Source organism: Lepisosteus platostomus, chromosome 6 (assembly GCF_059453375.1).
Source record: "Lepisosteus platostomus isolate fLepPlt1 chromosome 6, fLepPlt1.hap1, whole genome shotgun sequence".
NCBI lineage: Eukaryota > Metazoa > Chordata > Actinopteri > Semionotiformes > Lepisosteidae > Lepisosteus > Lepisosteus platostomus.
In genome coordinates, this window is record NC_142616.1 from 57,045,361 (window position 1) to 57,056,884 (window position 11,524).

General features: G+C 40.1%; 1 protein-coding gene across 14 annotated transcripts in view; it reads left to right on the forward strand.

The window, feature by feature from the left end:
• The window catches only part of tmcc1a (transmembrane and coiled-coil domain family 1a), a 109,581-nt gene that overhangs the window by 90,658 nt on the left and 7,399 nt on the right, over positions 1 to 11,524 (forward strand). For 12 of the 14 annotated variants that reach the window (XM_088636504.1, XM_088636511.1, XM_088636505.1 and 9 more), the window contains 2 exons: positions 2,849 to 3,777; positions 10,377 to 10,512. In XM_088636504.1, coding sequence (XP_088492630.1) covers positions 2,849 to 3,777; positions 10,377 to 10,512 — 1,065 coding nt within the window. Of the gene's footprint in view, positions 1 to 854; positions 1,048 to 1,175; positions 1,385 to 2,848; positions 3,778 to 10,376; positions 10,513 to 11,524 lie in introns of those variants that run through there. The other 2 variants (XM_088636515.1, XM_088636513.1) reach the window with 2 other exon arrangements.

Here is an 11,524-nt window from a genome sequence, read left to right on the forward strand (position 1 = left end):
TAAGATAAGAAGGATACAAAATAAGATCTAAGTAACCTCCTATGAGTTTCTGTGTTATGCACTTCCTATGAGAACATAAGGTTACAAATAACAATTTGTAAGTCCATGCAGGCCACCTAACTCATTTAGTTGTGCAGGGGTAGTTGATCCAGGAAAGCTATCCTGCTCTTTCTTGAAGAAAGCCAGGTTTTCTTGGCTAGAACGATAGCTCCAGACACCCATGACCCATTGCTTAAAGAAGGGCCTTCTATTCCACTGTGATAACTTTAATTGTATTCAAAATTAGTGAGGATTAATCATAGTGTGCAAAGACAGGTAAAAGTTGAATCTGTTTGGAACAACAAAGATAGCATTTTTTAATTAAACATAATCGAAGGAAATTACTCAGATTAACAGTACTGTATAATTTACTGTAATCCTGCAATGTAACGAATTTTAATTTAGAAAAATAAACGTTCATGATTTATTGCGAAAGTGTCGGTATGATGTTTTTTTTACTTGAGATAAGTTTTCAGAATGTGTTGTTAGTGACTCACAACAATTCCGTCAATGGATTTATGTCTAGTTTTAGCGTTTTGTACGAAAAAAAGTTGCAGCTCAAATTGTGGTTTTGGAGTTTTGTTAGACACGTTTCCAGTTTCATATCAAACTAGGTCTATTTCTTGCAATAAAAAAAGAAAACATGTTTTTCAAAACTCAGTAAAACGCAGAAAGTGGGCTGCATGAGTCATATAACGATTCACATCTCAATCAGTTTTTTCACAAACTAGTGAAACAAAAATATGTCATAGGGGATGATTACCTCACAATGCTATACCTTAGTCCTGTCTGCTACATCACAGTAGCAACATGCTTCGTCGCTGAACACGTTTTAACTTTTGCACGGTAACACGTTTTTAAAATGAAGTTGGAAACGTTGTACTTTTTTTAGGTTAGAAAAACCAACAACAGCCTGTCTGCAGCTCTCAGACGTTTACGATGTGTGTTATTTGCCTTACATTCTCTTAACCCCCCAGGATCATGACTGAGTGTACGGAGAAAAGTAAGGTACGAGAATTACAATTGTGGGTCTCTGTTGCTTTAAGGAAAGAGGTCTGCGGGTTTTAGGGATGATGTCATGTTATACCCGCTGGAATCGGGCCCTGCAGGACACTCCGCCTTGTAGGAGGAGCCGCTCGCAAAAGTAGACGAATTAGTTTCACAGGTAGAGTTTAACTTTCAAAACAAATACTCGGGCGTCCGTAGAGCACCTGTTAGAAGAACCACGGAGAGTCAGTTGCTGAATTGTACTTGCATGTAAGAGCTGTTTAAATGTGATTTATGGTTATGCCCTCTGTTGAGGAAAATGCACTGGGAAAAACTGCTCCATTTAACAAATGGAAAGGTAAGGTAGACCTTAAAACATTAACTTAAGTTCTTGCTTTTGGTGTTTTTATTTTAAGAATAATGTTGCTGTGTAAATGAAGGACACTTTGTCCGGCTTCGTACGTGATTTAGTTTTTCTAATAGGAGGCGAGCGCGTTGATGTCCTGCGTGTTGTTAGTACATTACTCGCTGTCCCGAAAGTAATGTATTTTTATTTTTATTTACTGTGACGAAAGCAACTACGCAACAAATAATGAATGGGTTTAACCTTCGGAGGTGATATCGATTTTATTTCACCTATTTCATTTACAGAAACTGGTGTACGTTTTTTTTTTCGCTATCGTGTGTGTCGCTTTACAGTATGTTTGATAGGCATAGCAATAGGAACACCATCCTACTACACCTGAAACTCTACATTCTTAAAATAAATTGTGTTAAGCTGCAGTTTTTCTTCTGTTTTTATTATTTTTTCCCTACATATCAACAAGTTTACCGACCGTCCCGGTGCACATTAGCCGAGACAGTGGCCGCCGATGAGCGACGTTTCCCCATAAATTCAGAATATCTAAAGGTCTTATAAGTTTAAGACTAGACCTGTCCAAGCCCGGTGAATTTTTAAAAGCTTACACTGCTGGCGACAGTGGCACAATATTTTGACGTATCTGAAAGGTGTATTGCGATTAGAGTTCCGAAGCTCTGAGCTACGAGGGTTGCTGTTATTGATGTCTGTACCTCTCACTACATGAGACATATTGAACTTTCCAGACTGCCGCTGTTCGGAATGAATGATGTGCAGTTCTATAGCGGTGCCATTGTTTCTGCTTCTTCGTGTTCTTTTCTTTGTTTTAAACGAATGCTGACTGCTACTAAATCTGCAATAGGCCAGTGATGTATTTTCATGTTGCTGTGGATGTCAGGAGTCGATTACAGTAAATACTACAGACTGCAATGGGTTCTTTTGGTGTCGGTTTTCATATACTGTATATTTACTTTTACATTCCTTGTTGGATATACTGACCTTCAATGGGGATGGGAACGGTAAGCTGCTCTACAGAAAAGGTTTTTTTTAAACAGTCTGTTGCTTTTATTTGGTATTGTGTCCTTTTTGCTCTTAAAATTGTGTTTTTGTGCTATTTCAGATGAGTGCAGTGTGTTTAAGATACCGATTTGTTTCCCTTCTTTCAGTTATTCTCAAACAATGGGAGGTATATCAAAACAATCTTCCAGTTTAGCTCCAAAAGGGTAGGAAGATTAAATAAAGTTCTCTTTTAATAGATTGTTGTTGTTTAACATTTGAATTTACACACAGGGGCAAAATAAACTCTACTTTAGCAACAACTGGAAAACAGAAACACTTGTTCCTCTGGGGTTTTCTGAAAAACTGAAGAGAGCCAGTTACTATAACCTCATGGTTGTTGAATTGACTGGCCAAAATGTTTTGTTGATTTGGAGTTAACTCTCGCCCTCTTTCTGTGTTCTGTAGATCGAGCGACTGGAGGTGAGCAGCCTAGCGCAGGCATCCAATGCTGTGGCCTGCTCTGATGGCTCTTTCGCCGTGGACGCGGTGGACAGCACCCCTGACCCCCAGCGCACCAAGCAGGCCATCACGCAGCTGCAGCAGAAGATCCTGAAGCTGACGGAGCAGATCAAGATCGAGCAGACGGCGCGCGACGACAACGTGGCGGAGTACCTGAAGCTGGCCAACAACGCCGACAAGCAGCAGAGCGCCCGCATCAAGCAGGTCTTCGAGAAGAAAAACCAGAAGTCGGCCCAGACCATCCAGCAGCTGCAGCGCAAGCTCGAGCACTACCACCGCAAGCTGCGAGAGATCGAGCACAACGGCATCCCCAGGCAGCCCAAGGACGTCTTACGGGACATGCACCAGGGCCTGAAGGACGTTGGGGCCAAGGTGACGGGCTTTAGCGAGGGGGTGGTTGACAGTGTGAAGGGAGGCCTGTCCAGCTTCTCACAGGCCACCCACTCCGCGGCTGGGGCCGTGGTCTCCAAGCCTCGGGAAATCGCCTCGCTTATCCGCAACAAATTTGGCAGCGCGGACAACATCTCAGGCCTCAAGGACTCCCTAGATGAGTCCCAGGGAGAGGACGGGACCAAGCCTTTGGGGGTGTGCAGCCAGCTGCAGTCCAGCCCTAAGTTCGGCAGCGAGGATGACTGTTCCAGCGCCACCTCAGGCTCAGCAGGGGCCAACAGCTTTACCGGGGCACCCGGTGGCCCCCCCAGCTCCAAAACAAACACACTGGACATGCAGAGCTCAGGGTTCGACGTCCTCTTCCATGAGATCCAAGAGATACGAGACATGCAGGGCCGACTGGAGGAGTCCTTTGATGTCCTCAAAACTCACTACCAGAGAGACTACACAGTAATAATGCAAGCACTACAAGACGAGCGGTACAGGTATGGAGCAACCTTTGTTTTTTTTAAATCACATTGAGTATTTGAGCTGATGAGGGAGGGGGCATTATTGCTCTCATCATATATATATATATGTCCTACCTGTTTTCTTGTTTTAATTCCAAAGTCCAGATGACTCGATTGTTAAATTTTAGGTTTTACATTTTAAATAATTTAAGAAGTCATCCTTTAATGGAACATTGCAGTGTACATACAGTATGGAAATGTATTTGTTTCCTTCTTTTTCCCTGGGAGGGCTGTTAGGTGTCTTTGGTAGTCTGAGGCTTTGGAGCTGCAGAGTCAATATTCAAAGCACTGTCCTGCACCAAGTAATAAGTAGTTTATGTCGTGAAAGGCAATATTTACTATTGATACTAATGTAGCACATATTGCAAGTTTCAGGAAGTGCAGTGTCCCTTTTACTGACCAAAAGCTTAAAGGATGGATGGGTACTTTAGCCTGATCAGTTCCCAAATAATGTTTGTAAAAGCTCCTCATTTTCCATTTTTAAAATGTTGATGTCATGATTTTTTTTTTCAAAACAGTGAGCACTGGTTCTTGAATATTATTCTGTGTTCCAAAATCACCTACCAAGAAATTAAAAGTTCTTCATGTGTAGTAATGCTTCACAAAGGAAAGAAAATCTGTCTGCCACTTCCCGAATGAATAATCTGTTCATTTATTTTTAATCTATACTGAACTGGCATGCTTTTGGAGATTAGGGGACATGACCCTTTTTAAAGGGCTGTCTTGCTACTTACCCTTACACTAGTCTGACAGAAATGTGGTGTTTTTTAAACCTGAGCTGAAGCAGGCTATTTGCAAGCATTTTGTTTTGTATTCAGGTTGAGAAATAGCAGTTTAAAAATAGGTTCATGATGCCAAACTGGCTAACCTAAAGAGGTTTTACCAGAAGCAAGGTCTTGGTGATTAATTAGCAGCATATTTCCAGGAGCTTCAGATCCTATCTCTGTGTGGAAAAGCATGAAAATATAAGTTTCAGGAGAGTTCAGAAATGAGTTATTTTCAATCAACATTTTTCTGCAACTGGAATCATTTTCATTGTGTGAGCGCAAAGCCGTTTACAGGCAGAAAAAGAACGAGTAACAACATCTCACATTTACACAAAGCTTTTCATTACAGTATAACTGTAGATGATAAAAGGGTTGTACTGTAGTGCTTCTACTGAAGCCACAGTTGTCCCCTGAGCACAGAGCATTGTAAATTAATTAGCACCAGCGGAGTCAGCCTGTTGGATCTTCTGCTTAGCATAGTTTTTACAATTGAGCCTTTTCTCCTTTTGCCAGCTGTATTGCAGTTGTCATTCAGAGAACACAATTTTGATACCAGGTTTAGTAATAGCATCTGACAGGGCAGAGTCGACTTTCTTAGGGAATTGCCAGTATCAGTGGCACCTACAGAGAGAGATGAAAGTGCTCAGAGCAGCCAAAACTCAAGAACATGTCTTTAATTTAGGTAGGTTATACACACGCGGAAAGCTTAGCTTTTCAGTTCCTTGAAAAACAACTACAGCTTTGTAAATCTAACTCCATATTTTTAGAAATGGAAACTTATATAGCATCCCATCTGCAATATTGGGCATCAGTCATTTTGTAAACAAAAACAAAATCCTTATTTAGTAAACGTGTTGAAATGTTAAATTCAGAATAAAGAAATATTCAGTTTCTTATTTCAATGTGTAAGTGACTATTGAAGACATAACTGACATAAATATGTATTTGCTTCCGTCACGCATATCTGAGACTATAGCATAATCATAGAAATTAATGCATTTCCTACATACCTACTTACAGTACAATATGGCCAGTCCACTTCTCCAAACTTGGCTGCAACATCTATCCTGCTGGAGGGGAGTGTCCTTTGGCTAGTTGTAAAGTATTACCTCATTCAACAACACAGGATCCATTGTCACAGCTTCAGAGCTCAGACCTACCTGTGAATTACCAGCCAACAAAGAACTGTTCTTCTTGATGACGGAGCATTCATATTGACCCTCAGAAGTGATAGGGTCATGTTGTTCATTCTGAAAAATAAACATTAACATGTTGACTCTAATTAACTTTCTGTAGAGCAATGTATTTAACCTGTATACAAAGTTTATTTGCACAAGAGTAAATGAAAGTTTCTCAACTGCCATAGTTTTTTATTTAGCTTTTGGAAGCATGGATTATACATTTAATGAATTTAAAGACTTTTTCTCTGCACGGAGAGAAAGTAGTATAAGATAATTATATACATACTGATATTTGAAAACATGAGTTGGACCTCTTTTTGCTTTATTTAAACATGTTAAGCAATATGTTAATTTATAAATGATCAAACTGATAACCTTTACTTTTTCCATCTTAAATTTAATGATGTTTTTTTTTATATTTAGTAAGCATGGAAAAATAATCTAGAACTGAGTATAAAGTATAATGTATGTATACTGTAAATTAAAAGGTATGACAGAAACAAGTAGTTTAACTGTTAAAGGACCTGCCCTAAATAATCTTCTTGAGGAAGATGTGTTAGTAGGTTTCTCCATGTTTCGGTACATCATATGCTTCCATTACGAAGTAGTTTATGCTTCTACAGTATGTGGAGCCTCTGAGATGAAACCACCTGAGGGGTTTGGATAAGGTTGCGTTTCATTGCTGTTGTTGTTACCAATGCCAAGTTTCTTCAGCAGTCAAGCTTAATATAAATGTTACGATAAGTAATGTGAACCACAGACTCAGCTCTCTGTTACTCTTGAATGGCAAGCAACTCCGTTATGCCCTCTTCAGGCCTTTCATAGCCTTGCTGGAGACTCTTTTGAAACAGCCATGTAAACAATATCATCTGGTATCCGTTATTATTGGCCAGTTTGGCTCTTCCTCTGATTGCCTTTATTTGAGCTGTCCTTGAAACAAGCCTTGACGTTTGTTTTAGTCTGTGATCACATTTACTTTTGGTCCTATGAGAAGGGGAATTTCATGTTTTGAAGCTGGTTTCAGGAACAGCTGCTATCTTCAGGCTATGAAAGTCCCTTTGAAAGTGCTGAAACCTACTGAAATATATTTTGATGTGGTGGTTCAGAATAGAATCGACTAGGATGTAGCATGACATGGAAAGTACAATTACAAGAAGGGCTGTTGGTGAAGGATGACCTCATTTCTGCTTGTAGACTTGTTTCACATTGTCTAATTGCATGATGTTTCTCTAGTTCATCCTGGTTAGCCACAGAAAATACTACATTTAGATCTAAGTGTTCTTAAAATATTTTCTACTGTTATCTGCAGTTTGTTCAGTGTGTTTTGTGTATTACGCACTTAAATACTTTCCATTATAAAAGATCAGTCTAAAGTAGTCTTTGTCTGAGGGAGTTTGACTTGTTCCTGTCATTTTATTTGTTTGGGGGAAAACCTATAATCAAAAAGGCTGGCAAGTGTTGTTTGAGAAATTTAAGTAACATTTGCTTCTTTCCTTAGAAGCACAGAATTATTCAGAGGGTCTGGTGTGCTTTAGGCTGGACAGGACATTTCAGAGACGTTTTCTTGTGTATAATAATATCAGTGAATGCCTTGATTTATGGGAACCCTTTTTTTCTGACGTCCTTTCTATTTGTGTTCAAGGCCCTTTCCTCCAGCTTCGAGATTCACTTCTGTTACAAAATGTCATTAAGAAGTACACATTTCTGCTGAAGGCAGAAAAAGGTTGAAATGAATTTTGCATTGGGTTTCTTTGGCTACCTGTGGTGCAGAAGTAGTTCAGTAGTTCAGTTACTCCTGCTAAACACAGATACTTTTTGCCTTGGTACATTGTTTGCTTTGAGAACAGAGGCTAACAGATGAGAACACACACAGGCCAGTAATGCAGGTGTCCTTGAGAACTTTTGGCGTTAATACTGTATTTTAGATCCTCTCCTGTTAAGGTGTATGCTGTCGTGGCCAAAAACTTTCAAATTGTAAACAAAAAATATTGCAAAACATAACCAATGAATAACTTTTTCATTTTTTGAAAGTGAAACACAGTAGTTTGTCTTTAATGAACATGAAAGGAGCCATTGTTTCTGAAAACAGAAGGGAGAGAAATTTGATTGGAAGTACGATCCCAAACAGGAAAGAAGACAGTTTCTCTGTACATTCCAGCAGTTTTAACTTATGCTTATGCTTATGCCTCATAAGTATCGTTGCCTGGTTTAGATCTTTCACAATCATGCATTCATTCTTTGTGCTGGTGCTCGCTGTCATACCCCTAGAGGGCAGGGAGTTCTTCCTTAGCCTGTGTCACCTGTATCTCTGCCTGCTGGGCTAACAGGTTTAGAAGGGTGCAGCAGGAAATGACCATTTATGGAAAGCTCTCTGTGATTAGTCAGGGCTGGAGAGCAGGCAGGACGGAGGAGGTCTGTAAATGATGAGGTAGGGGATTTACAGTAACACCTGTGTCATCGAGTACTTGGCAGTATCACCAGGTTATTTTCCAGATTTTCTTTATCAGTAGTTCTTCTGTGCCTTCCTTTATTCCTTCGTGACCAACTGATAAAACCCTATAGGTTATTTTATAATGGACAGTTTTCTCATTCCAAACTGCTTTGCACATACTGTGAAGTTTAGAAGAAATCCATGGTGCAGTTTTCTATAATCATGAATCACTTTTAGTTGCATTGTCAAAACCTGGCTCCCAAAATCCGTCGCAAAAGCTGAGTTATGGATGAAGTGTTATGAAAAGTCTGTTTAACTCCAGTTATGGATTATATGTGCATTTTAGGAGCAACAGTCCAATTTTTGTGAAAAAAATCTTCTATATTAAATAAATTAAATAGTAGTAAACTAAAGTAAATTTTAAAAATGGATACAATGTAAAGGATAAGACACTCATGGAAACTGAATCTAATTTTTACATCTTAAACTCTGTCCTTAGGTTTATGGATAAACTATTTTGTCTAGTCTTCCATACCTTTGAGTAGAATAGAGTCCTGGAGAGGTCTGGGGTATGTACAGTACATTTAGTTAAGATGAGACTGGAGACAGGGAGGTGAGATTAAGAAATTGAATAGACACTAGAACATTGTCATTGTTACAAAGAAACAGCCTGTGCTTTGATTTTCACCTCAATGACGTGCGATCTGGTGATTGATGTTTCAGTATCTTTTATACTTTGTAGGTTAATATTACTTGTTAGTATGAAGTTGTACAACAAGATCCAGTTGATATTTTAGTGAAAAGAACAACTGTAACAATCATGTAAGATGAGCCAAAGGATTCTGTTACTTTCAGCATATCTTTGGTAAATTCCACCTCACTGAGCTCGTGTGTCCTGTTAAGGGTATATTCTTATGGTGTGGGGGAGGGGGTAGTGTAAAAGTACAAAGTCACTAGTCAGCGTTGCTATCAGTTTTGATGCCTAATAAAAGTTATGCCTTTTATTGTCATCTCCTAGATCGGAGATTAAGTATATTAGCAAAGCAGTAAAACTGACTTGAGTATCTCCTAACCCTGTTGTAGATAGGAGTCTACTGTTAAAGTAATAACAGTCCAAAATGTACCTGTCAGACAGTATCAGCATGTCAATGCAGATAGACAGTAACTTCAGAAAAATCCCATGTTCTGCTAAGTGTCACTGCCTTAGAGCACCCTCTAGTGGCCAGTCTGTGTCCTACACTGCCTCCTACAGCTCTATTTGGAGATGTGGAAAATATAAAAATAAACTTTATTTTATACAGTGCCTTTAAAGGTGGGTTCTCAAATTGCCTTACAGAACAACAACAAAAATAAACAAATACAGAAGATATAAAAATGAGAGGAGACAATAGATGGGAGCACTAAATACAGTAGGATCAAAAGGATAAATTTTTGCTGCTGGAAGAGGTGTTAGTGGGGCCAGCAGGGGGTGCTCACCCTGTGGTCCATGTGGGTCCTAATGCCCCAGTATAGTGACGGGGACACTATACTGTAAACAGGCACCGTCCTTCGGATGAGACGTAAAACCGAGGTCCTGACTCTCTGTGGTCAATAAAAATCCCAGGGCGTTTCTCGAAAAGAGTAGGGGTGTAACCCCGGCGTCCTGGCCAAATTCCCCATTGGCCCTTACCAGTCATGGCCTCCTAATAATCCCCATCTATGAATTGGCTTCATTACTCTCTGCTCTCCTCCCCACTAATAGCTGATGTGTGGTGAGCGTTCTGGCGCACTATGGCTGCTGTCGCATCATCCAGGTGGGGGCTACACATTGGTGGCGGTGGTGGGGAGACCCCATTACCTGTAAAGCGCTTTGAGTGGAGTGTCCAGAAAAGCGCTATATAAGTGTAAGCAATTATTATTATTATTTTATTATTATTATTATTATTATTATTAAATAGCAGAACCAGTTAAGTAAAGGCCCTTCTAAAGAACAAGGTTATGAGTCTAGATTTCAAGGAGTGTAGGGTAGGTGACTCTTAGGGATAGAGTTCCAGAGCTTTGGTGCATAACAGGATGAAAGCCCTGTCACCCATTAGGACCTGAACATGGACAGTATTCAGGTTCTGATGGGAGACCACATTGCCAGTTATGCTCTTGGCTGCCCCAGTGCGAAACTGCAATGACCCGCGGGTCTCTGTGTCTCCGTCTGTGGCGCAGGTGTGAGCGGCTGGAAGATCAGCTGAACGACCTGACCGAGCTCCATCAGAACGAGATCCTCAACCTCAAGCAGGAGCTGGCCAGCATGGAGGAGAAGATTGCCTACCAGTCCTACGAACGCGCGCGAGACATTCAGGTCAGTGCTGAGCCAGCCAGACGAGGCCTGGCCGGTACAGAGGCTGCTCCCCCTTCTCAAAGCTGGGTCGTTTAATACAGTCTCGCCATAGCCTTGCACCAAGATCGCTAAATGTGTGCCTTTTCACTGGAAGAAGAACGTGTCCAGGCACTAGCCATTTAAAATTCCCCTACGTCGTTGTTCCCGCTAATGGTACTATACTGCTATGTCAGAAATCATTTAATGGCTTTTAATAGGAACTACTAAATGATACATCATCCAGGATAACATTTCATCAGGGTTATGTTCAATAAGCAGAGTGCTCTGACAGAATGAATCAACTTTATTAAACAGCCTTAGGACAGAACATTTTCAGATTGTGATGAAGACGACAGCCCAGTTTTTGGAAGATTGTCTAGAAATGAAGGTGCAGATCTGATGGCTAAAGTGGTGATATTTTTATTTTAAATGGTTATGTGGACCACAAGGAAGTAAAGGACATTTTAAGGCTTGATTATTTAGGGTGGGTTAGACCCAATACCCCTCTTCTCTCACTGGCACACCCAGCAAAGCAACTCCTCAGACCATGGCCATGTGCTTGTGTATTTGCATATCATTAACTAGGTTGTTTGTGTAGCTTCATTTGGACACCATTAAACATCCTGCATAGTATTATTCTATTACCTCATGAGAGATTGTCAATAAGCTTCACTTCGACAAAATCAATTGGGATTGAAAGCTTTCAGGGAGGTTAATCTAATATTCATATCCTGCTTTTTAAGTTTTTTAGTCTGAAATCCCTTATTGTTCAGTTCCCTGTACTTTCTTTACTTGGTTGTTGTATGCTGGATTCCATTTATTTAGCTTTTGAACTATCAGTGTAGTTTCTGTGCTCTGAAACTTGGAATTAAATTGAAAACAGTTGAACCCCTTCACTGTGTTAGTAAATTCAAATAGCACCTTTTAATTCATTATTTGATTCATTTGTTGGTATTGCATATTTTTGTATGGAAGCCTGGGTGTGTTAATTAAA